Source organism: Rhinopithecus roxellana, chromosome 13 (assembly GCF_007565055.1).
Source record: "Rhinopithecus roxellana isolate Shanxi Qingling chromosome 13, ASM756505v1, whole genome shotgun sequence".
NCBI classification, from domain to species: domain Eukaryota; kingdom Metazoa; phylum Chordata; class Mammalia; order Primates; family Cercopithecidae; genus Rhinopithecus; species Rhinopithecus roxellana.
This window is the reverse complement of record NC_044561.1, coordinates 3,474,674-3,500,888: the sequence shown is the minus strand read 5'-3', so window position 1 is coordinate 3,500,888 and position 26,215 is coordinate 3,474,674. Positions and strand designations below refer to the sequence as shown.

Here is a 26,215-nt window from a genome sequence, read left to right as displayed (position 1 = left end):
CTCCTTAGATATGGTTGTGACATGCTGGAGAATTGCCCAGCACACCCGCCTCCCAGCCTGTACTCTCTTTAACACTCATCAGCAAGCAAGGGGCCCCTCTCTGCTGGCCCACACTGGAAGCGCAGGCTGAGAGCTCCTCCATGTCCACCTTACTGCTGAGGGGACAAGAGGCATTAGCTGCACCCCGCGGGCGCCTCCTATCAGATCCCTACAGTGGGACTCCCACCCTAGCACAGCCCTCCAGACAGATGTCTGGCCCCTGGAGGCTTCCAGACACCCTGGAAGCCACGTGGCCTCGTTCCTGTTCCCCTCCCCTACCCTGCAGGACTCACACTTGTGATGTCTCCTGAAGATAACTCAGGTTGGAAGTTTATTCTACCTGAAATAAAACCATATCGCCTGCAGCATCCACCTGGGGTGCTGGAGTCCCACCTCCAGCACAGTCTCATTACTGGCCATGGCAGGGAGGACTACAGGTTGGTGTGGGGAACAGGTGGGACTGTGAGCTGGGAGTCTGGGGGCTGGTTCTGGCTGGGTCACTGGCTTTCTGTGTGATTTTGAGGAAGGTGCTTTCCTTTCTGGAAAAGGGGAGAGGGACTCGAGCTATAAGGTCCCTCTGAGGAGTCCTTGGGCGAAGGAGCCAGGCTGTCAGCTTTGGAGGGACCCAGGATGTTGTTCCGGGGATGGGGAGGTGGGGTCCCTTCAGCCTTTGGACCTTCTCCCTTGCCTTCTCCTTAACCCAACCATCCTGTCCGTCATGCCAGTGTTTCCTGAGCAGCCCTTGGGCCAACCCCTGTCCTAAGAGTTCACAAGCTGGCAAGGACTTGGGAGCTAGTGTGGCACCCTGAGAGTGAAGACATGAGATAGCACAGAAGCCCTGCATCTGTCTGAGAGTCTGGGGTGGGTTTAACCAGAGGAGAGGACCCTAGGCCTCCACTTCCCCAAATACCGTGTTGCTGCACAGAGGTCCGGGCCACTACGCCCTGCAGTCTCAGGGGCTGGGATGCAGTGCACTGGGGAGGCGTGTGCTCTGTCTCTTGAAGGGTGACCCCCAGTGCCATGCCAAGACCAGTGGGACTTCCCAGATCTCAAAGCCACACTTCCATTTCTGTTGGTTTGGCCGAGGCAGCAGTTAATTTTGGTTTTCAGCAACCACAGCACACTCTTTGTTTATGGCAGCCAGGAGAAGTGGTAAGGGCCTGGGAGCCTGGGAGCCTGCTCCTGCCTAGTCAGTTTTTTTGTTGTTGTTATCGTCGTCGTTTTTACGGAGTTTCGCTCTTGTTGCCCAGGCTGGAGTGCAATGGCACGATCTTGGCTCACTGCAACCTCTGCCTCCTGAGTTCAAGCGATTCTCCTGCCTCAGCCTTCCGAGTAGCTGGGATTACAGGCATGCACCACCACATCCTGCTAATTTTGTATTTTTAGTAGAGACGGGGTTTCTCCATGTTGGTCAGGCTAACTCCCGACCTAAGGTGATCCACCCGCCTTGGCCTCCCAAAGTGCTGGGATTACAGGTGTGAGCCACCGCACCCGGCCCCTAGTCAGTTTTTTCTTTTTTTGTTTGTTTGAGGCAAGGTCTCTGTCACCCACGCTGGAGGGCAGTCTTGTAAAAACAGCTCCCTGCAGCCCTGACCTCCTGGGCTCAGGCAATCCTACCCTCTTAGCCTCCTGAGTAGCTGGGACCACAGGCGTGTGCCACCATGCCTGGCTAATATTTTTATTTTTTGTATAAACGGAGTTTTGCCAGGTTGCCCGGGCTGGTCTAGAACTCCTGGGCTCAAGCGATCCACCCGCCTCAGCCTCCCAAAGTGTTGTGGTGAGCCACTGTGCCTGGTCTCTCGACATACCCCCTACCCCCGTCTCTTTGGGCCCCCCAACCAGGGCACTGGCCCAGCAAGGCAGGCAAGACGGAGCCCCCGGACCTGGTACGACACTAGACCTGATGCCTGTAGCCTCCCGCCTTAGGCCTCTGAACTGCCCTGTGAAATGGGAAGTGAGGCTCAGAGAAGTCACACATTAGGGGCTGAGCCTGGGCCAGCAGTCTTGAAGTGTCTACCAGGATGGCACATTGCCCCCTACCTCCCAAGTCCTCCCCCCAGCCTCTGTCGGGCTGTCCTCTGGAGCTAGGCTAAGGGTACACACTCCTCCAGGGCTATCGGGATTAAAATGGAGTCCTCAGGCCTTAGGGCCACCCCAGGACTTCCTGGAAAGTCCTTTGGGCTTGGGGAAGGAGGAGAGGGAGTTTTTAGAGCTCCAGAGATCTCACTATGCCCCAGCTGCTCTGGGTGGAAGCCCACACATAGGGCAGTACCGCGGGATGCTACAAACAGGCAATTTGTCAAAGTGTCTAAAATAGGATGTTTTTGCTCCTGCAGCCCCTGCTACCACCACCACTCAGCTGCTGACCTCCCTGCCCACATCCTGCTCAAGGCTTACCAACACACGCTACCTAGACTGTCCCAGGCTTTTGCAGACAAATCTGCACAGAGGCTGCCGGGCCCTCAAAGCAACCACAGGGGTTAAGGCGGGGCTGAGGGCCAGCATTTCTGGAGCTCCCAGGCAATGCTTCTGGGTCTGGCACAGCGGGAGAGCCCATGTGGGCTTAGGAGACTGTCAGATCTGCTTCCTAACTTGGCCTCTACCACTTTCCCAGCTGGGGACCTTAGGCCAGGTGCCTTGGGCTATTCACCTGTAAAATGGGGACAGTGATAACAGCCTCATGGGAGGATATGCTATAGCACTGACAAAAAGTCCCATTGTCCCAAGGCAGCTAGACACACACAGGGGTCTCTGGGGCGGCAGGAATGGGGGTAAGGGGTCTTTCCATTCCTGACTTGGCAAGCTGAATAACAATGGTAACAAGAGGCCGGGCGCGGTGGCTCAAGCCTGTAATCCCAGCACTTTGGGAGGCCGAGACGGGCGGATCACGAGGTAGGAGATCGAGACCATCCGGGCTACACGTGAAACCCCGTCTCTACTAAAAATACAAAAACGGCCAGGCGAGGTGGCGGGCGCCTGTAGTCCCAGCTACTCGGGAGGCAGGCAGGAGAATGGCGTGAACCCGGGAGGCGGAGCTTGCAGTGAGCCGAGATTGCGCCACTGCACTCCAGCCCGGGCGACAGAGCGGACTCCGCCTCAAAAAAAAAAAAAAAAAAAAAAAAAAAAACATGGTAACAAGAAACAGCACAAGGCACTTTATAAGCATCTTGCATCTATTAATTCACTTAATCCTTCTATGAGGTAGGTACTATTATTTCCAATTTACTGAGGAGGATGCTGAGGCTCAGAGAGGTGAAGTGTCCCACTTAAGGTCACCCAGCTAGTGAGAGCCAGAGCCTGGCCAGCTAGCTTCCTCCACACCCTTGAGCTCTCTCTGTGCCTGCTGCCTGAGCCACTGTGACAGGCACACTGTTGGGCCCCAGAGGATTTGGCAGGAGCCAGCTAAGACCAGCCTAGTAGAGAACCACCCAAGTCAACAGGCCCCTGGATTGGGAAAGGGTCCCATGAGGGGTTGGCTGGGGATCCCTGAGGTCCCCCTTCTGTGTCCACAGTTTAGAAAGGCCATGATCCCAACACCCACTGATCAAAACTTCTGAGTCCCTAAGTCTCTGATTACAACATCCTTCTAAGGAACAGCCTATAACTCTAACCCAACCTTTGGGGAGTCCATCCTTCTATGATTCAACATCCAAGTGTGACAAGGGAGGGCCTAAAATCTACCCATCACCCAGCTAGGAGGCACAGCCGTCCCACCCGAATCCAACTCAAAGGCCCAGGGCACCTTTCCTGCCCAGGACGCTTGGGTCTGGCTGGAGGGGAGTCTGGAGACCAGGGCAGGGGTGCGGGGCAAGAGCTCAGTTAGCCTGACAATATGGCTCGGATAGTTTCCACCACAGCTGCCTTTACAACCCACGTGTACTGAACCCTCCTCAGGCCAGAGCTGGGGCTCAGGACTGGGCACATCTAGGAGGGACAGAGGTATAAGCCAAACCTTGCCTTCAAGGACCTTCGGCCAGCTAGAGAAGCAGACAAGCTCAGGCCCAGTGTGGTCTGGGCTGGAGGCTTGGCTGGAACAGAGTGGGGGCACTACATAGTCCAGAGACTTCCAGAGACAGGAAGGATGGCACCTGAGGTTCCCTTGCCATGCCACCCACAGTCACTGGCCAGCAGTCTTCATGTTGGGAAAAGGGAGATGGGGGAGGGAACCTTGCCTGACATCTCATCCTGGCCTGAGCTTTGATCTTGGAGCCTCCCAACTTCCCACCAGGATTCCACACTCAGGTGGGCTCCCATCTGGGAGGCTCTGGCCATAGCAGGCAGCTGTTGGGTTCCCTTCTCAGCTCCTCCCACCCCCAGTGAGGCCTGCCTCATTAGGGAAGAGAGAAGCAGCCAGTGAGTGTGCCAGGCCCAGTGCTGGACACTGGGAGAATGGAGATGTGTGGGGCCAAGGTCCTGCCTCTGAGAGGCGCCCAGTCTGCACTGGCACACAGTAGTGGCTCTAGTCTCAAACTGAACTGAAACTAACAAAGCAAAGTGCAGAGGGTGTGGCAGGACTCTGCGGCACACCTTCCCCTCCTCCTGGGCACACCCTCCCCTCCTCCCCCCCACCCCTGCGGCTCCTGATGCCACAGCAGTGCTGGGTAAGGAGAGCCTACTGTCTCCCAAAGGCTCTCACATTTTGTATAACCAGCAGTTATGGAGCACCTACTGTATGCCTAACTCTGTGTTGAGGGGAGGGCCAAAGAGAACTACTGAGTTTGGGGGCGGTCAGAGCAGCACTCACATCATTGCCCTACAAGAAGGAAGGGGGACTGAGGCCGTTTGCCAGGAGGAATGAGAGGAGATGAGCTTCACAGATGGAGCAAACTGCCGGGAGATGTGGAGAACAGGGTGTCGGGAACCGCTCTGGGAGGGTTCCTGGTGGCTGGGGGGGTGGCACACACCTCCCTTAAAGGGCAGGCAGGGGTGTCTTGTCCACTCTGCGGGATGGGCAGGCCCAGGACAGCTGGCCCATCAGACCATTAGAGACAAGCGAGTCTGGAGTTCCAGGGACTTGTCCACGGCCATACAGCAGCCCTTGGCCCCAGGAAGCCAAAGCTTCCAGCCAGTCATCGAGTGGTGGGGGGTTTAGTTCCAGGGGGCCAGAGGTCCATTGCGGGAGGAAGTGCAGAGCAGTATCCCTGCAAGCCCAGAGGGGCCAGGACAGGTCAGAAAGACCCACCCCTCCTTCGCTTGGCATCCTCTTTCCCCTTTGCGAGGGATGCAAAGGTTATTTATACCCTGGGCCTGCCGGCTGCGGGTGGGGCAGGCACCCCATCAGGGGCGGGCTGCGGGCGCGGGGGCAGGAACGGGCTTACCTGCTTCCCGCCACCAGGGCTGGGCGGGGCGCTGCGGGGAGGAGGAGCGGGGCACAACCTGTGGACGGCCGCGGCCGGCGGACTGACAGCAGCGGGGCCCGGCCGGGGGTCGCCGGTGGGCCCGGAAGCCGGGGGAGACCGAGGAAACCAACTTGGAGAGAGGAGTGACCTGGGGGCCGGGGGCGGAGTCGTGAGCGGGGGAGGAGAGAGCCGGCCGCCAGCGAGAGTCGCGCGGCGGCCCAGGAAGCGAGAGCGCCGCCCACCCATCCGGGGCGAGAGTTGCGCCGCAGGAGAGACAGGCTGGGCCGGGGGCTGCCCGGGCCCGCGACCCCCGCCGTGACCCCGCAGCCCCCAGCCCGCCCCCAAGATGATGAAGAGGCAGCTGCACCGCATGCGGCAGCTGGCCCAGACGGGCAGCTTGGGACGGTGAGTGTCACCCCCTTCCAGCCCCACTCTTACCCCGGCAGGACCTGAGGGGTCGTAAAAGGGTTGGGGGAGACGGGGATGGGGGAGACTGGGGACGGCTAGGCAGCCACTCTCTGAGCGGCCAGACCCTCTCTTCCTCCCTTCTGAACGCCGCCCCCGTCTCTCGGGCAGAGCTGGAGGACCGGGATGGCCTTTGCGGGAAGGGATGCCCCCCCCTTACTGGATTGGAGGGGGCTTCAGGCGGGAGAATGCTCTCTGCCCTAGGACACTGAGATTTCTCTGTCTCCACGAGTCTCTAAGTGGATGGTCCTCCTGACCTCACTTGTTCCCTCTGGACAATGGGGCAGTTCACCACCTCTGCTTGCTGGGCCGGGGAGGGAGGAGGGTCCATTAGGGCCGCAGACCTGGGGCGAGGGGAGGAGACGGGTCCTGGCCTGGCGGGAGGAGGGGCCTGCCCCTGGCCTGCAGCGTCCCTTCCCTTCCCCCTCCCCCCACCTCAGGGGCCTCCTGCTTCTCTGTCTCGTTTCTGCTTTTCCTAGACTCAGGTGGAAACATCCCCACGTCTCCCAGCTCCCACCCGCAGCCTCTGAGCCGGTGGCATGGAGGCCGGAAGTTTGGGGAGCCTCTGAGGGCCTGTCTTCTCTGCTCCTCTTCCCCGCCGCAGGAGTTCCCCATTCTCTGGGCCCGGGGAGAGGGGACCGGGTGTCCAGAGACCTGGTTCTAGTCTCACACTGGCGCAGATGCCTATGTAGCCTGGGCAGTCAGGCCACCTTGCCATGGGCCTCGGCATCCCCCATGTGTCCCCAGGTGGGGTCCAGGGGCCTGTGCACCCCTGCACACAGCTGTAGTCCAGAGTGCTGTGTGACTGAGCCCAGGACTCTGAGCTCCCGCACTTCCCGTTCTTGGAGCCAGCTAATACTCCTCCTCCTGGGGTGGACTGAGGATTTGGGAGTGGGCAGAAGAGAGGCTTCTATGTCCCAAAGCTAGGCCCTGGGTGGGTCTCCCAGCCTCCCCTTCAGTTTCATCTGTCCGCCTTCTCTCAGGACACAGCCCTGGGTGGAGGAGGAAAAACTCAGGTATCCTATTCCCACCCCCGTGGAATGTGCTCTGACTGGGATGAGGCAACTGGGCCACCCAGGGCGGGCCGCACCTGGGAGGGACAGTGGAAGCACTGGGGTCCAGGTGCCCTGCTGCGGGGAGGGGGAGCAGGGGGTGTTCTAACCCAGGCAGGCTCAGCAGAAGCACTCTCCCCCCGCAGCACCCCGGAGACCGCTGAGTTCCTGGGTGAGGACCTGCTGCAGGTACGTGCCTGGGCCGGGCGGGTGGGAAGGCAGGCCTGTGCAGGCTGTCGGAGCAGAGGGCCAGGGCGGGGATGCCAGCTAGGGGCCCGGGTTGAGTCATTCCTCAAGCTGTTGGCCATGGGGTTCCCAGGGGACAGGAGAAAGTTTCCTGCTCAAGGGGAGACAACCTTTCTTGATCCTTAACCTCCACACCCCCTTCCCAGGTGGAACAGCGGCTGGAGCCGGCCAAGCGAGCAGCCCACAACGTCCACAAGCGGCTGCAGGCCTGTCTGCAGGGCCAGAGTGGGGCAGACATGGACAAGCGGGTGGTGAGTTGGGGGTCCTGGGAAGGAGGAGCCTGAGCAGGAGACTTCCATCCAATGGGGAAGCAAAGTCGGGGCTGGGGTTTCCTTGCCAGTCTGAGTGGCACCAAGGGCATGGAGACTGCTCTGTTCCAAGGCCTCTCTGGCACTGCACTCAAAAGGCCCTGTACCTTCCCTGTCACCTTTACCCCACTTCCCTGTGCACCAATCCCCATAAGCCAAGGCCAGGCCTCTGCCAGCACCTGAACTTCTCTGTCCAGTCAGCATGCAGAGCAGGCTGTCAATGGGGCACGCCTCAGAGGGCTTCCTGAAGGAGGTAGCAATTGAGCTGGCTTTTGAGGGATACTCATGTATTAATCAAGAGACAGTGTTTATTGGCTGATAACTGCCAGCCTATTGCTAACATATTAGCGCATTGTCTCATGGAACACTGGCGACAACCCTAGGGAAAGGCACTGTTTTACAGATGAGGAATTGGAGGCTTAGAGGTAAAGTCACTTGCCCAAGGTCATATAGCCAGTAAGTGGCAGAACTGAGGTTTGAACCCTGGTCTCTGATCCCAAAGCAGGCATTCTCCGTAACTCCAGATGGGGTTGGAGTGTGGGGCCATGTTTTGGAATCAGATGACAATTCAGTGTGGCCAAGGCAAGGAAATTGGGAGTCATAGAGCGTTGGAGCTCAGCAGTGGCTAGGTCAGCCACATATACCCTGGGACAGGGGAAAGAGCCCCCATTCCCAGGCCAGCTCCCCCTCCCATTCTCCCTCCACCCATGTGACCTGGGGCAAGCTCCCTGCCCTCCCTGCATCTTAGTTTCCCAGTCTGCAGTAGGACTTGGTCATCCCTTCCTGCCCAGTCAAGTGGCTTCTGGGAAGAGGAAAAGGGCACTCCAGATGGGGAGGGGCTCCATCCATGGTCTCAGGGAAATGTCACCCCCACCACGCCTTGTCATCTTGTTTCTACTCTCATCTGGGACTGTGGCATTCCTGGGTTCCCTCCTCGCCTGCCCCCAAGGGGCTGGCCTGGTGCTCAGGCAGGGTGGAGGCAGGCAAGAACACTCACCGCCGGCCCCAACCTTCCTGCAGAAGAAGCTTCCCCTCATGGCTCTGTCCACCACGATGGCCGAGAGCTTCAAGGAGCTGGACCCTGATTCCAGCATGGGGTGAGCATAGACGGGGCCCTGCCCTCACCTGGGGCTACCAAGACGTGATCTCAGCTGGGAGGGGTCCAGGTGGTGAGGGCATCCACATCGGAAGAATGACCAGGCCGGGGACAGTGCTCAGGTCAGTGAGGGCGGCCAGGCCTGGGAGGGTGTTCGGCCTTAGCAGAGATGAAGGATATCTAGGAGGGGCCGGAATTGAAGGAGGAGAGGCCCCACTAGGTGTTTCCAGTGGAGGTGAGGGCAGCGGGCGCCTGGGCCCATGGGGTGCTGTGTCCACAGGAAGGCCCTGGAGATGAGCTGTGCCATCCAGAACCAGCTGGCCCGCATCCTGGCCGAGTTTGAGATGACCCTGGAGAGGGACGTCTTGCAGCCACTCAGCAGGCTGAGTGAGGTGAGCCTGTGCCCTGCTCCCAGCCCCCAGCTTCCCCGGTTGCTGGCTCCCTCCTCCCCCAGCACACTGACCCCCCATGCCCATCCTCAGGAGGAGCTGCCAGCCATCCTCAAGCACAAGAAAAGCCTCCAGAAGCTCGTGTCCGACTGGAACACACTCAAGAGCAGGTGGGAGCCCCGGCCGCTCAGGGGGCTCATATCTGGGTCAGCCCACAGAGATGGTTGTAGAGCTATGAGGCCCTGGCCACACCGGGAGGATGCTGTGGGGTCCGCTGAGTACAGTGTGTATACTTGCGCATGCCTGGTCCCTGAAACACAGGTGGTGAGGGTATCTGTGAGGGTGTGCCCGTGTGTGTCACAGCTGGTGCTGGGGCGACCCCAAAGCGTAGGACCGCCATAAACCGTCCTGCGGCCAACCCCGTTCTCCACTCTGCTGGGTGGCTGTGATCACCAAACCCGCCACCAGGGGGCAACCCAGCGCACTCGTAGCCCAGCCTGGGCAGAGGCCCCAGCCAGTGGAGCTCTCAGATCTGCAGCTCTAAATCCTAGAATACCATGTGGTCTGCTGTATGGAGGGGACACTTGGCTCTGGACATGCAACAGGGCAGGTGACCAGCTCCCCTTGGGATCATCCCCAGGCTCAGTCAGGCAACCAAGAATTCAGGCAGCAGTCAAGGCCTGGGAGGCGGCCCGGGCAGTCACAGCCACACGACTATGGCCAACAAGGTGGAGTCGCTGAAGGAGGAGGAGGAGGAGCTGAAGAGGAAGGTGGAGCAATGCAGGGTGAGGGCCACATGGGTCTCCTGGATGTATAGGGGTGGCAGGGGTGGGTCCTGGCCCCATCTCACAGGCAAGGAAGCTGAAGCTCAGAGGGGTGACATGACGTGCCTAAGGCCATGTGGCTAGGAGGCAGCAGAGCTCCGCCATTCCCTTGTACCCTCTTCTGTCTGTACCCCATGCATAACATGGGGAGGCAGAGACTTGGTCTGTTCCCTGAGTCTGTGTGTTTGCTGAATGAGTAAGTGAATGGATGAAGAGTGAATGAATGATTGGATGATAACAGCACTGTGCATGGCCGGGCGCGGGGTCTCACACCTGTAATCCCAGCACTTTGGGAGGCAGGCAAATCATGAGGTCAGGAGTTCAAGACCAGCCTGGCCAACATGGTGAAACCCCATCTCTACTAAAAATACAAAAACTTAGCTGGGCGTAGTGGCAGGCGCCTATAATCCCAGCTACTTGGGAGGCTGAGGCAGGAGAATTGCTTGAACCCAGGAGGCGGAGGTTGCAGTGAGCCAAGATCGCGCCACTACACTCCAGCCCAGGCAACAGTGAGAGACTCTGTCTCAAAAAAAAAAACCGCACAAAAAAACAAAAACAAATAAAAACAGGGCACTGTGCTAAGGCTATGGGGACACAGAGATGGGGACGAGAAGCCAGAAAAGTTTGAGGGAGTTTCCATGGCCTGGCTCCAAGCACCAACCTTGGCAGAAGAGAGGAGCCTGGCTGGGACTTCCACCTGCAGTTGTGTGGACTGGGGTGGGTCAGCAATCCCTCCAAGCCTCCTCTTTCCCTCTAGACCCCCAGCCTCACCCAATGTAAGTTCTCCCCTCTCTGTCCCCAAGGACGAGTACTTGGCTGACCTGTACCACTTTGTTACCAAGGAGGACTCCTATGCCAACTATTTCATTCATGTGAGTCCAAGACCGGGCCCCAGCCATCCAGAGCTCGGGGCTGAATGCCACAGCCAGGGGCCAGTGGGGCTCTGTGAGATGGTGGAGGGGGTGTCTGCTCTCAAGGACCCTAGAGAAGGCTCAGCTTCCCTCACTTCCGCTCAGGGTGTCCCTTCGTCCCCACAGCTCCTGGAGATTCAAGCCGATTACCATCGCAGGTCACTGAGCTCTCTGGACACAGCCCTGGCTGAGCTGAGGGAGAACCACGGCCAAGCAGGTGGGGACATAGGCCCGGCGATACCACACCCCTGACCCCGCCCTGCTCGGGGCTTATTGAGAAGCTTGAGGCAGCAGAAAGCTGTGGCTGGGTTCTGAGAGCTGGGTTTAATCTGTGCAGTAAGAGTGTAGTCCGCGTTGAAACTCGGCGGCGACTGGCCCAGCAGAACCAGGGACGGAGAGAGGGATCAGGCTAGCTCTTCATTGGTCCCTTCCCCTCGTTGTTGGCCACGATTCCGCCCCTTTCTCCAAGTTCGGTTCGCTGGCGGCCTAGCTTCTCGCCCAGACTCTCGCCCCCATTGGCCGCAGGCCACGCCTTCGCCCCGCCCCCGGTCCTTCCAGCGCGCCAATTGGCGGCTGCGGGGAACGTGCCAGGACGAGCGCGCCGTGCCCGCGGAGAGAGCGCGGCGCGGGAGGCCGGCGGTCAGCTGGCTGCATGGCGCGCTGCGAGAGGCTTCGCGGAGCGGCCCTGCGCGAAGTGCTGGGCCGGGCGCAGGGGGTCCTGTTCGACTGTGACGGGGTGCTGTGGAACGGCGAGCGCGCCGTGCCGGGCGCCCCGGAGCTGCTGGAGCGGCTAGCGCGGGCCGGCAAGGCGGCTCTGTTTGTGAGCAACAACAGCCGGCGCGCGCGGCCCGAGCTGGTCCTCCGCTTCGCGCGCCTCGGCTTTGGGGGGCTGCGCGCCGAGCAGCTCTTCAGCTCCGCGGTGTGCGCCGCGCGCCTGCTGCGCCAGCGCCTGCCCGGGCCTCCGGGCGCGCCGGGCGCCGTGTTCGTGCTGGGCGGCGAGGGGCTGCGCGCCGAGCTGCGCGCTGCGGGGCTGCGCCTGGCTGGGGATCCGGGTGACGACCCGAGCGCGGGGGACGGCGCGGCCCCGCGCGTGCGCGCCGTGCTCGTGGGCTACGACGAGCACTTCTCCTTCGCCAAGCTGAGCGAGGCGTGCGCACACCTGCGCGACCCTGAGTGCCTGCTCGTGGCCACCGACCGTGACCCATGGCACCCGCTGAGCGATGGCAGTCGGACCCCTGGTGAGCGCGGGAATGGCGGGGAAACCGAGATGGAGGCGATCTGCGCATTCGCCTCCACGCCTAAGGGTGAGGGGCGGGGAAGAGGCGTCTCCAGGTGGCAGGTGGGGAACAGGAGAGTGCGAGGGAGGCCCAGGGTGCTTTGGTGTGTGTAGGGGGATGATACCTGTAGCCGCCATCCTGTGAAGGGCAGAGTGTGGTCCCTGTTGGAGAGATGAGGAAACAGGCCCATTGTAACTCAGGGAGTTGGGCGGAATTCTGCCCCACCCACCATCGCTCTGGGGTTGGAGAGGAAGCCTGGGAGGATTGTCACCCGTTGTGAGGGTTGAAACTCCATTCTCAGAGGTAGGGTGTAGGCAGGTGTGTGGGGGAGCAAAGGCGGTGGAGTTTGACCTCAGTTCCAGGTCCATCTCCAGCTCCACAGCTGTGTAATCATGTTCAGTTACATAACCTGCAAGCATCTCTGCCTGGGTGAAAAAATGGCAGTGCTCACCCTGCCCGGTGACGGTGATCAGGGTGGGTGCCTGGCACGTAGTAGGTGTTCAGATGATGTAAGTTGTAGTCAGAGTCCGCCATGTTACAGAGAACTTAATGAAACAGCTTGGTGTGTGTTCTTCTTTGGTTTCCAAATTACTCTGGAGATGGGAGTTATTGTCCCATTTCTGAAAGAGACTGAGGCAGCCGGATGCAGTGGCAACAGCCTGTAGTCCCAGCTACTCAAGAGGCTGAAGCGGGGGAGGATTGCGTGAGCCTAGGAGGTCAAGGCTGTAGTGTGCTATCATTGCATCTGTGAAAAGCAGCTGTACTTCAGCATGGGCAACATAGTGAGACCTTGTTTGTAAAAGAAGAGGAAAGAAACGAGGCTAAGAGAAGGGAAGTGAGCTGCCCAAGAATGTATATAGTGAGCCCCTCCACCTCCTGTGTCCCCATACACCTGCCTCCATCCTGCCTCTGGTAATTGGTATTTCAGCCCTCACACATAGGGACAGTCCTCCCAGACTTCCCCTCCAACCCCACCCCAATGATGGGTGGGACAGAAATCTGCCAGCAATTCACTGGCAGAGTGATAGAGCACCGGAACCTGAATTTGGGCTTTGTGACACAGACCTCCAGTCCAGGGCACTCTTAACTGCTGTCATCTTGCTAGTTTAGCCTTCCAGGGGAGGCAGAAGCAAAAGGAGGCCCCTCCATTGTGGAGGGATTGAGTTAGACAAGAGCAGGTGGCAGCAGAGGCTAATTGGCAGTGGTCAGTGTGTGTGGTCAGGTTAATAGCCCAGTCAGTAGACTGGGGCTGTGGACAGATCTCTGTCACTCCCTCTCTGCTGGCCACTGACCCATATAGTCATTGATATTAAATCCTGGGGGTACAAGATGGTATTGAGTGAAGAGAAGTAAACACAGGATTATGGTGGGGTGGTGAGCAGGGCCTAGTGCCAGGGGCATCTGGGAAGACTCCCTGGAGGAGGCATGATGCGGAGCAGAGTGATAATACATCAGGAGATGTAAACCCAGTGTTGTGGCATAGCAGAGAGGGATTCCGTAGTCCTTGGCTTCTCCTGGCTGTGCTGGACACCTACTTGGCATGTGGGCCCACCTCAGCCTCAGTTTCCCCATAAATCTGTGTTGAGGGCTCTCTGGTCAGGCCATGTTACTGAGAACTTAATGAAACAGCTTGGTGTGTGTTCTTCTTTGGTTTCCAAATTACTCTGGAGATGGGAGTTATTGTCCCATTTCTGAAAGAGACTGAGGCAGCCGGATGCAGTGGCAACAGCCTGTAGTCCCAGCTACTCAAGAGGCTGAAGCGGGGGAGGATTGCGTGAGCCTAGGAGGAGCTGCAGCAGCTCCTGCCTGCCTTAGGCATGCTATGAAAAGTTTTTCCCAGGAGGCCTGGAGGCTCAGGTTAAGGCTGTGGGTTAAGAGGTTCTCCAGGGCGCAGGAAGGCTGGTTGTCAAGGAGCTAGGGAGAAACCAGGCCCTGCCCATGCCTGCCTTGCAGGCCTCTGTGGAATCCAGACCCCTGTGGTCTCAGTAGCCACCCGGCTGTGCCCACTCATCCTGCTGTCACTCCCACAGTCTAGAGGGGGAGGCAGAGGCTTAACAAACACAGCTCTGCAATCATATTTGTGCACAACTTAACGATGCAGCTTTCAAACGGTGTGGTGTGGTGTGACAGTATTAAAAGCCCTCATGATGCTTATGTCTGAAATAATGCAAATATCTCACCCCCAATTCTTCCTCTCCCGCCCCAGGGACCTCCGAAATTGTGTGTTTATCTTGTCACCACATGACAGCCACTTGAGCTAACAAATGGAAAGGCCTGCTGTCTTAGGAATACGTCATCAGCATAACATGCAGAGCCGTGGATTAGAGTGGAGGGGACTGGAATGATGGTGGCCTGAGAGACGTGGGCCTGAGAGAGGCCCAGATGCCCCTGCTAGGAGGCTCGCTCCCTGGGGTCAGGAGCTTTGGAATGTTGACTGCTCTGTCCCCTGTGTCTCGCATGTAGTTGGGCCTTAGTGAATATTAGCTGAATGAAGGAAGTGGGACACAGGGCCCAAAGGTGATCAGCTCCATCCTGGTGGGGAAGGACAGAGTTGGGGCCATTCTTGAGCTCAGAAGAACATTTTGGGATGACTCAGTGCAAGCCCTTTCCGTCCAAGAAGGAATTGCTCACCAACGGAGCACACGGCTTTTATTCTCTCTTTTTTGGTTTTTTGTTTTTTGTTTTTTGTGTTTGTTTTTTTGAGACATAGTTTCACTCTGCTGCCCAGGCTGGAGTACAGCGGCGCCATCTCGGCTCACTGTAATCTCTGCCTCCCAGGTTGAAGCGATTCTCCTACCTCAGCCTCCCCAGTGGCTGGGATTACAGGTGCACACCACCACGCCTGGCTAATTTTTAATCTCTACCAAGTTCTTAAAACAGGCATGTCACAAGATGTCAGATGAGGGGAGAACTCCCAGGGGTGTTGCCCTGGGCCAGCCTGAAAGCATGCGTTCTGGCCCACCTCAGCCTTGATCTTGTGACCCTGGGAAGTTCCTCTTCCTCATCTGGGGGCAGCAGGGCTGAGGATTCTTGCTCTCCCCACCTGTTTTCCCCTTTGTTCCCCTTCCCCATCTTTGCCTTTGGCTTAACTGAGTGGAGTGTTGTCGGCTATGGGAAGGGAGACAGGAGGCCCAGAGCATTTGGGGTCAGACCAGTGGCGCACTGAGAAATGTGGAATAGCAGGGAAAGCCATGATTATACCATGTGCTGGCTTCTGTGGTGTAAATACTCCCAATACAGCCAATCTTGAGCTACCAACGTGAAGTCAGTCCCTGAATGTAGGGTTGGGAAGAGATGTGCAGTAGCACACACCTTCTTACCGATTTCCACCGTCACAGGTATGGTGGAACTTCAAGAGCAAAACGAGCAGAGGCTAGTGTGGTTCAATAACTAACAAGTGGTGAGTTTTGAGAACTTACTACCTTTGTTTTAAACATTATCATTTAGGCCGGGTGCAGTGGCTCACGCCTGTAATCCCAGCACTTTGGGAGGCCAAGGCGGGTGGATCATTTGTGGTCAGGAGTTCGAGACCATCCTGGCCAACATGGTGAAACCCCATCTTCATTAAAAATACAAAAATTGGCCGGGCACGGTGGCTCAAGCCTGTAATCTCAGCACTTTGGGAGGCCGAGACGGGTGGATCACGAGGTCAGGAGATCGAGACCATCCTGCTTAACATGGTGAAACCCCGTCTCTACTAAAAATACAAAAAACTAGCCGGGCGAGGTGGCGGGCGCCTGTAGTCCCCGCTACTCCGGAGGCTGAGGCAGGAGAATGGCCTAAACCCGGGAGGCGGAGCTTGCAGTGAGCTGAAATCCGGCCACTGCACTCCAGCCTGGGCGACAGAGCAAGACTCCGTCTCAAAAAAAAAAAAAAATACAAAAATTAGCCCGGTGTGGTGACACGCGCCTGTAATCCCAACTACTCGGGAGGCTGAGGCAGGAGAATGGCTTGAACCCAGGAGGTGGAGGTTGCTGTGAGCTGAGATCGCTCCATTGCACTTCAGCCTGAGCAACAGAGCGAGACTCCATCTCTAAATAAATAAATAAATATAAAAAGCATTATCATTTAGTTGTAAATTTGTAAGCTGACTTTTTTTTTTTTTTTTTTTTTGAGACGGAGTCTCGCTCTGTCGCCCAGGCTGGAGTGCAGTGCCCGTATCTCAGCTCACTGCAAGCTCCGCCTCCCAGGTTTACGCCATTCTCCTGCCTCAGCCTCCCGAGTAGCTGGGACTACAGGCGCCCGCCACCTCGCCCGGCTAGTTTTTTGTATTTTTTAGTAGAGATGGAGTTTCACCATATTAGCCAGGATGGTCTCGATCTCCTGACCTCGTGATCCACCCGCCTCGGCCTCCCAAAGTGCTGGGATTACAGGCTTGAGCCACCGCGCCCGGCCAGCTGACTTTTTTTTTAGACAGGGTCTTGCTCTGTTACCCAGGCTGAAGTGCAGTGACATGATCACAGCTCACTTTAATCTCAAACTCTTGGGCTCAGGCCCTCTTCCTGCCTCAGTCTCCTGAGTAGCTGGGACTATGGGTGTAAGCCCCTGCACCCCACTATAATCCTGTGTCTACTTCTCTTCACTCAATACCATCCTGTACCCCCAGGATTTAATATCAATGACTGTCCGGGTCAGTGGCCAACTGAGAGTCAGTGACAGAGATCTGTCCACGGCCCCAGTCTACTAATAGTCTACTGGGCTATTAACCTCTCCACACACACTGACTACTGCCAAGTGGTCTCTGCTGCCACCTGCTCTTATCTGACTTGAACCCTCCACAGTGGAGGGGCTTCCTTTTGCTCCCGCCTCCCCTGCAGGGCCAAATTCACAAGATGACAGCAATGAAGAGTGCCCTGGACTGGAGGTCGGTGTTACAAAGGCCAATCATTTTTTTTATTTTTTGTAGAGGCGGGGTTTCATGGTGCAGGCTGGGCCTTTTATTTGTTTGTTTATTTTAAATGCAGCTGTACCTGGAATAAGTTGACTTTTTTTTTTTTTTTTTTTTTTTTTGAGTCGGAGCCTTGCTCTGTCGCCCGGACTGGAATGCTGCAGTGGTGCGATCTCACCTCACTTCTGCCTCAGCCTCCCGGGCTTAAGTGATTCTCCTGTCCCAGCCTCCCGAATAGTTGGGATTACAGGCATGTGCTACCGCGCCTGGCTGATTTTTGTGTGTTTAGTGGAGGCTGGGTTTTACCATGTTAGCCAGGCTGGTCTTAAACTCCTGGCCTCAGATGATCCACCCCCCCTCAGACTCCCAAAGTCCTGGGATTACAGGCGTGAGCCACGGCGCCCGGCCAACTTTTCTTTTTTTTTTTTTTTAATGTATATGTATATTTATTTAAGTAGGAATGGGATCTCCCTGTGTTACCCAGGCTGGTCTTGAACTCCTGGGCTCAAGCAGTCCTCCCACCTGTGCTTCCCAAAGTGCTGGGATTACAGGCATGGGCCCCTGTACCCAGCCATAAGTTGACTTTTAATAGTACCTTCCTTTGGCTGGGCGCAGTGGCTCACGCCTGTAATCCCAGCACTTTGGGAGGCCAAGGCGGGCGGATCACGAGGTCAGGAGATCGAGACCACGGTGAAACCCTGACTCTACTAAAAATACAAAAAATTAGCCAGGCGTGGTGGTGAGTGCCTGTAGTCCCAGCTACTTGGGAAGCTGAGGCAGGAGAATGGCGTCACCCCGGGAGGCAGAGCTTGCAGTGAGCCAAGATCGTGCCACTGCACTCCAGTCTGGGCGACAGAGCGAGACTCTGTCTCAAAAAAAAATAGTACCTTCCTTTAACGCCCAGCTCATAAAATTCCTGCAAAGGAAACAATTTGTACTCCCAGGTCAGAGCTGGGTTGGACCCACGCAAATGCAAATCCTTTTGCTGCCACTTATGAAGCTCTACACCTCTGGGCAAGTTACTTAATGTCCCTGAGCCTTGGCATTCTCATCTGTAAAATGGGCTTCCATAAACACCCAGCACAGGCCAAGCGGTTTAGAATATGCTTAGTAAATGGTGATTATCATCATTTGTTCAGGGACATTAGCATGAAGGCAGAATGTTCTGGCACAAAGACACGTCTGTGGGACAGGCACAGTGGACTTATTGTATGAGGCAGGATGGTACTGGGCTGGGAGACAGGACTGTCCTTTAGTTCTATACAGTCCTCCTATTGTTGGACACTTGGGTGTGTTCCACAGTTTGGCTTATCAGTTACTGTAGCCCCAGACATCTTCCAGCCTGCAGCTTTTTGTCTCCAGTTGGAATTCTCTTCTTGTGATCACTTTCCCGGGGGAGGCGGACTGGGTCAGAGGTGCGAACATTTCTGTGCCCCGCTGTGTTCCAAAGGGGCTGTGCCAGTTTCTGATGCCAGCTGCGTGATTTCTTGCAGCAGTAACCACAACTGCTATTTGTTAAGTGCAGCTCCATTTACAAAGCACTTGCCCCTGTGATGTCCAGCGCCCCTTTGGAGGTAGGCATTGCTTGAATTTCGCTTTTGCAGGAGTCTGGAGAAACTCGGGGTGGTCGAGTGGTTTGCCCAAAGGCCCACAGCTGCCAGGGTGAAATCGCGAACCTCAGGCAGGACTGACCGAGCCAGGCCCTATTTACCTGCAGTAGCTCCACCTGTCCTCACAATACCCACATGAGATAAGTGCTGTAGACATCCCCGTATTAGAAATGGGAAAATCAAGGCACAGAGAGGATAGCTAGCCTGTCAAGAACGGTGGAGATGGAGTCCAGATGCTGGCATCTGGTTGCCCTCTCTACCCTTAGCCACTACAGTAAGACTCGGAAGTGGGCTTTCTGGCTCGTGTCAGCAGCTGATTGACCCCGGCACAATCTGCCTCCCTGGACTTCAGTTTCAGGGCCTGACGCTGTCCCTGCCGCCCTCCTGCTGACTGCGTCTCCATCTCCCTACAGGCACCGGGAGCCTGGCCGCTGCGGTGGAGACGGCCTCGGGACGCCAGGCCCTGGTGGTGGGCAAGCCCAGCCCCTACATGTTCGAGTGCATCACAGAGAACTTCAGCATCGACCCCGCACACACACTTATGGTGGGTGACCGCCTGGAGACCGACATCCTGTTCGGCCACCGCTGCGGCATGACCACCGTGCTCACACTCACAGGAGTCTCCCGCCTAGAAGAGGCCCAGGCCTACCTGGCGGCTGGCCAGCACGATCTCGTGCCGCATTACTATGTGGAGAGCATCGCAGACTTGACAGAGGGGTTGGAGGACTGAGCCCACTGCACCTGCAGCCACAGGCCCACCCCTCCCCACTCCCTGATCCTGTAGGTGGGGGCGATGGGTCACGAGCCGTGTTACACACCACCGGCTCCTTGGCCCAGTTCTGCACCGGGGTGAGGCTGGGACCTGAGGAAGGTTTGAGGGCCCTTGCAACCCCCTCCCAGCAGTGGCTGGGCACTCTTTGCTGCCCCAGAAGCTGGTCCCGACCTACAGATTCATCTTGGCCTGACCCAGCCAGGTGGACTTATTTCCTGCCCTGTCACCTCCCCTCCTTGAAATCTGGGCCCTGGTGCCCGCTGAAGATTTCCTCTAGCCCTGAGCACTTAGTCTTCTCCCCCTTCTCTGGGTCTTCTAGAGCTCTCTCTGCCCCTCAGGTCCTGGCCCTTGGGTCCTTGTCAACCAGAGGTCTAGGGAACCACAACCCTTATTTTCCTGAGTGCCGGCAAAGGCTAAGTGCCAGTGACCTCATCGATGTTGGGTCCTGTGGGGTACCAGTCTAGGTTCCTAAGTAACAGTGACCCTTTTTGTCCTGGAGCCCGAGTGGACCAATCGGAAGCCTAAGTGATGATGACCCTCGCATGTCCTAGGTCCCTGAGTGGACCCATCAGGACCCCAAGTGATAGTGACCCAGTGGTCTTTTAGATCCTCAGTAGAACAATCCAGAAGCCTAAGAGACAGTGGCCCCTTGATAATCTGGGTCTCACAGGACCAGCCAGGGGTCCAGGTTTCAGTCCGTAAATAACAGTGGTCCATGTCCTGAAGACGCCCCTCCTCTACAAAGACTGTGATGCTCTGGGGCTTCTGTGGCCAAGCCCCACCCTTTCCTGGTCATGGTACCCGTACAGTGTTGATGGCCACAGCTCGAAGGGGGGCTTTCATGTCTCCCTGTGCAGTCAGTGTTTGCAGTACCACCTCTCTCCCGTGCCCACTCTCAGGCTATTTATTTAATTTATGTGTGCCAGTGACGGTGGGTGGGGGCTGGGCCTTCCCCGCCATCTCCACCCCTGTTGTGACCTGTCCTTCCGTACTTAATAAAGTGCGCGTGGGAGTCTTCACCTGTGTTCGAGTCCATGTTTGGGGAGGGAGGAGGACCCCCTGCTGGAGCCTGCTCTCCCTGGAGCTGGCCTGACACATTGTTCCCTGCATGAAATGACCCATTCCCGTTCCTGAGTGTCTTCTGCGTGTAGGGATACTTTGAGTCAAGAGCACTTTATATGTCGCTGAATCTTTGTGTACCGACTGACTTCAGTGCTTTGGAAAACCCAGCATGTTTGAATTATTCATTCCTTTACAGCAGGAAATGGGGGATCGGAAATACGATGTTAACTTACCAAGGGTGAACAGCTGGACGCTGTGCTCGCCTTATGCAGGATTTGAACATGCATTGGCTGACTGTAGGAAGCTGTAGCCCCCTCTCTGGAGACACTGAGAAGGGAGACAGGAGGGCGGAGGGAGGTCTCAACCTCAGGAAGCTCAGGGGAGATGCTCTTTGAGACATCCCCACACCTGGGATGCTGCCAGTGACTGCCCTGCTGGGCCTGAGCTCCTCCAGGCAGAGGCTGTGTGTCTCCCTCGTTGCTGCGTCCCCGGGGCCTAATGCAGAGTAGGTGCCCAGCCATGAGCTAGCGGGGGTCCAGGGGCAGCCTGGAAAGGCCCAGAGAAGCTGAGAGCTGCGTGGGGAGGTGCGGTGGGCGCTGCACAAGCTCAGCTTTGGTCTCATTTGTGAGAGTGACGGTGGGACTTCAGGGTCTGGGAAATCTTCTCCAGTATGATTCTTGAGAAGAAGGGGTGCTTGACAGAGCCCAGATGCTTCGTGAAGTAGGAGCAAATGTAGTGCAGTCGTGGAGACTTGTGTTTGTTTCAGAAACTCAGTTCGGCCGGGCACGGTGGTTCACACCTGTAATCCCAGCGCTTCGGGAGGCCGAGGCGGGGGAATCACAAGATCAGGAGTTCAAGACCAGCCTGGCCAAGATGGTGAAACCCTGTCTCTACTAAGAATACAAAAATTAGTTGGCCGTGCTGGCAGGCACTTGTAATCCTAGGTACTCGGGAGGCTGAGGCAGAGAATCGCTTGATCCCGGGAGGTGGAGGTGGCAGTGAGCCAAGATCGCGCCACTGCACTCCAGCCTGGGCGACAGAGCGAGACTCCGTCTCAAAAACCAAAACAGACAAAAAACAGGCCAGGTACAGTGGCTCAGGCCTGTAATCCCAACACTTTGGGAGCCCAAGGCAGGTGGATCACAAGTTCAGGAGTTCAAGACCAGCCTGGCCAACGTGGTGAAATTCCATCTGTACTAAAAACAAAACTTAGTTGGGTATGGTGGCAGGAGCCTGTAATCCCAGCTACTCGGGAGGCTGAGGCAGGAGAACTGCTTGAACCTGGGAGGCAGAAGTTGCAGTAAGCCGAGATTGCACCACTGCACTCCAGCCTGGGTGACCGAGTAAGACAACATCTCGAAAAAAAAAATGCAAAAATTAGCCAGGCGTGGTGGTGGTGGCGTGTGCCTGTAGTCCCAGCTACTTGGGACGCAGGAGAATCACTTGAAGTTGCAGTGAACTGAGATCATGCCGCTGTACTCCAGGCTGGGCAGCAAAGCAAGACTCTGTCTCAAAAAAACAAAAGAAAACTCAGTTCAACGTGGCTAAGGCATAGGGGGTTTTGGTCTGCTCCCTGAGGTGGTCTAGCACCCTCCAGGTGTATCCTCCTCAGTTCTGTGTCACCATCTCCCCAACCAACATCCTAGGACAGATTCTCACGGCCTGGCTTGGGTCATAGCCCATCTGGATGGGACACAGCTATTGGGCCATGTGACCCTCCCCGCCTTCCCCTTCACCCTCCACCAGTAAGGAAATGGTTGTCTCATGCCGGGCGCGGTGGCTCAAGCCTGTAATCCCAGCACTTTGGGAGGCCGAGACAGGCGGATCACGAGGTCAGGAGATCGAGACCATCCTGGCTAACACAGTGAAACCCCGTCTCTACTAAAAAATACAAAAAACTAGCCGGGCGAGGTGGCGGGTGCCTGTAGTCCCAGCTACTCGGGAGGCTGAGGCAGGAGAATGGCGTAAACCCGGGAGGCGGAGCTTGCAGTGAGCTGAGATCCGGCCACTGCACTCCAGCCCCGGCGACAGAGCAAGACTCCGTCTCAAAAATAAATAAATAAATAAATAAATAAATAAATAAATAAATAAATAAAAATTTAAGAAAAGGCCAGGCACGGTGGCTCACTGCCTGTAATCCCAGCACTTTGGGAGTGAGACTCTGCCTCAAAAAAAAAAAAAAAAGGAAATGGTTGTCTCCACACAGTCTTGCCTCAGCCTCCCAAAGTGCTGGGATTACAGGCGTGAGCCACCACACCCAGCCTAAGCACTGAATTTGTTTTGTGTTTTGTTTTTGCATAGGTTCTCGCTCCGTCACCCAGGCTAGAGTGCAGTGGCACGATCTTGGCTCACTGCAGCCTCCGCCTCCCAAGGTCAAGTGATTTTCCTGCCTCAGCCTCCCAAGTAACTGGGATGACAGGCACCTGCCACCACACCCGGCTAATGCCACCAGGTCTGGCTAATTTTTGTATTTTGAGTAGAGGTGGGGTTTCACCATGTTGGTTAGGCTGGTCTCGAATTTCAGACCTCAAGTGTTTGCCCACCTCGGCCTCCCAAAATGCTGGGATTACAGGCATGAGCCATCTTGCCCGGCCTCTAAACACTGAGTCTTGAGTTTAAAGCTTGAGTGTAAACCAATCTCATTAATTTGATTCCTCAGGGTCAGCGATTGGCTACTCTTCTGACCAATGAAACAGGAAGAGAGGTCTGGAATGTTTGCCTTGCCTCACTTTTTTTTTGTTGTTGTTGTTGTTTTGAGACAGCATCTCTGTCACCCAGGCTGGAGTGCAGTGGTACAATCTTGGCTCACTGCAACCTCTGCCTCCTGGTTTCAAGCGATTCTCCTATCTCAGCCTCCTGAGTAGTTGGGACCACAGGCACACGCTGCCACGCCTGGCTAATTTTTTGGCATTTTAATAGAGAGTAGGTTTCACTGTGTTGCCTAGGCTGGTCTCGAACTCCTGATCTCAGGCAATCCACCCGCCTCGGCCTCCCAAAGTGCTGGGATTACAGGTGTGAGCCACCGCACCCAGCTGTTTGCCTCACTTTTAAAGGACGTAGAGGAGGGAGTCACTTCTCTTGGCTTTGGGTGTGGTGCTGGGAGCCATTGCAGCCATTCTGTGATCAGGAGGTATGGCTGAGCATTTAACTCAGGTGACCCTGCTGCAGGTAGCAGAACAGAAAGACCGCAAGAACTTATTGGGTTTGCTTTTCCCCAACTTGTAATTTAGAAAAGTTTCAAATTAATAGAAAAGGTGCAAGGATGACACGATGAATACCACTACATCCTTCACCTAGATTTACCAGTTGTTAATATTTGCCTAGTTTGCTTAATTGCTCTTTATATATGTTTACTTTTTCTTATTGTTTTAGAGATGGTCTCACTCTGTTGCTGAGTCTAGGCTGTAGTGGCGCAGTCACAGCTCATTGCAACCTCTAACTACTGGGCTCATGTGATCCTCCTGCCTCAGCCTCCTGAGTAGCTAGGAGCACAGGCATATGCCACCACACCCAGCTAATTTTTAAAAAAAATTTTGCAGAGACGGGGTTTCCTTTTTGTTTTGTTTTGTTTTGTTTTAGAGACAGGGTCTCACTATGTTGTCCAGGCTGGAATGCAGTGGCTGTTCACAGGCAGGACCCCACTGCTGATCACTGGGGAAGTTTTGACCTGCTCTGTTTCTGACCTGGGCCAGTTCACTCCTCCTTAGGCAGCCTTGTGGTTGCCTCTCCCAGGAGGTCACCATATTGATGCCAGTCTTAGCGCACTACAGCCCACGATTCCTGGGCTCAAGCGATCTTCCTGCATCAGCCTTCCAAGACGCTGAGATTACAGGCATGAGCCACTGCGCCCAGCTTGTTTACATTTTTTAACTGAACCATTTGAGAGTGTGTTACAGATGCTAACACAGTTCACTGAAAATTCTTCAGCTTGTATGGCCTAAGAGCAAGGACAGCCTACACAGCCACAATCCAGGATTACACGAGAACCCAGATATTTGATGATTTTGTTGAGCCACTGAATCTGTTATGGAAACTCCCAACTGCAGACTTCTTTTGTTTTTTTTGTTCTGTTTTGAGACGGAGTCTCACTCTGTCGCCTAGGCTGGAGTGCAGTGGCATGATCTCGGCTCACTGCAAGCTCCACCTCCTGGGTTCACGCCATTCTCCTGCCTCAGCCTCCCGAGTAACTGGGACTACAGGCGCCCGCCACTATGCCCTGCTAATTTTTTGTATTTTTTAGTAGAGATGCGGTTTCACCATGTTAGCCAGGATGGTCTCGATCTCCTGACCTCGTGATCCGCCCGCCACAGCCTCCCAAAGTGCTGGGATTACAGGTGTGAGCCACCGCGCCCGGCCTTTTGTTTCGTTTTTAAGACAGGATCTTGCACTGTTGCCCAACCTGGAGTGCAGTGGTGTGATCACGGCTCACTGCAACCTATGCCCCCAGGCTTAAGCGATCCTCCCACCTCAGCACCCAAGCAGCTGGGATTACAGGCACGCACCACGATGTCCGGCTAATTTTCGTATTTTTAGTAGAGATGGGGTTTCACCACATTGCCCAGGCTGGTTTCGAACTCCTAAGCTCAAGCAATCAGCCCACCTCAGCCTCCCAAAATGTTGGGATTACAGGCATGAGCTACTGCACCCAGCCTAGACTTCTTATGAAAAAGTTTTGCTTAATTTTAAAGTGATTTCCATTGACTTTTCTGTTACTTGCAGCCAAAAACCTTCCTGATACACAGACTTCAGGCACATCATTAGAAAACAAAAAGAGCCAGGCGCGGTGGCTCAAGCCTGTAATCCCAGCACTTTGGGAGGCCGAGACGGGCGGATCACGAGGTCAGGAGATCGAGACCATCCTGGCTAACACGGTGAAACCCCGTCTCTACTAAAAATACAAAAACTAGCCGGGCGAGGTGGCAGGCGCCTGTAGTCCCAGCTACTCGGGAGGCTGAGGCAGGAGAATGGCGTAAACTCGGGAGGCGGAGCTTGCAGTGAGCTGAGATCTGGCCACTGCACTCCAGTCCGGGCGACAGAGCAAGACTCTGCCTCAAAAAAAAAAAAAAAAAAAAAAAAAAAAACAAAAACAAAAAGAGCCGGGCGCGGTGGCTCAAGCCTGTAATCCCAGCACTTTAGGAGGCCGAGGTGGGCGGATCACGAGGTCAGGAGATCGAGACCATCCTGGCTAACACGGTGAAACCCCGTCTCTACTAAAAATACAAAAACTAGCCGGGCGAGGTGGCAGGCGCCTGTAGTCCCAGCTACTCGGGAGGCTGAGGCAGGAGAATGGCGTAAACTCGGGAGGCGGAGCTTGCAGTGAGCTGAGATCTGGCCACTGCACTCCAGTCCGGGCGACAGAGCGAGACTCCGCCTCAAAAAAAAAAAAAAAAAAGAAAAGAAAACAAAAAGAGCCGGGCGCGGTGGCTCAAGCCTGTAATCCCAGCACTTTAGGAGGCCGAGGTGGGCGGATCACGAGGTCAGGAGATCGAGACCATCCTGGACAACATGGTGAAACCCCGTCTCTACTAAAAACACAAAAAATTAGCCAGGCGAGGTGGCGGGCGCCTGTAGTCCCAGCTACTCAGGAGGCTGAGGCAGGAGAATCACTTGAACCCGGGAGGCGGAGGTTGCAGTGAGCCGAGATCACGCCACTGCACTCCAGCCTGGGCCACAGAGCAAGACTCTGGCTCAAAAAAAGAAAAGAAAAAAGAAAACATTAAAATCCACTCATACCCCACATTAAATATATATTTTTGAAGTATGTTTATACTTTTATTTGAAGGATTATTTGGCAACCAGGACGTAATTTAGGACGGACTAACCTCTAGGAATACTTGGACATGCTTTTGAAGTGAGAAGACCCAAGCCACAGAGTTGTTTTCAAGTGTAATGACATTTTTCTGACTACCCAAGTTAATATAAAGTTTGAGCACAACA

The 26,215-nt window shown here is 55.8% G+C and overlaps 1 protein-coding gene across 1 annotated transcript; it reads left to right on the top strand.

The window, feature by feature from the left end:
• The first annotated feature begins 5,357 nt into the window (after positions 1 to 5,357).
• On the top strand, positions 5,358 to 20,233 carry PDXP (pyridoxal phosphatase). Its single transcript, XM_030914462.1, has 11 exons — positions 5,358 to 5,783; positions 7,042 to 7,084; positions 7,288 to 7,392; positions 8,470 to 8,546; positions 8,826 to 8,937; positions 9,028 to 9,104; positions 9,575 to 9,719; positions 10,562 to 10,630; positions 10,796 to 10,915; positions 11,160 to 11,907; positions 18,858 to 20,233. The coding sequence occupies exons 1-11, from the start codon at positions 5,725 to 5,727 to the stop codon at positions 19,172 to 19,174; spliced, it is 1,872 nt and encodes a 623-aa protein (XP_030770322.1). The 5' UTR covers positions 5,358 to 5,724; the 3' UTR covers positions 19,175 to 20,233.
• The last annotated feature ends 5,982 nt before the right edge of the window (positions 20,234 to 26,215 follow it).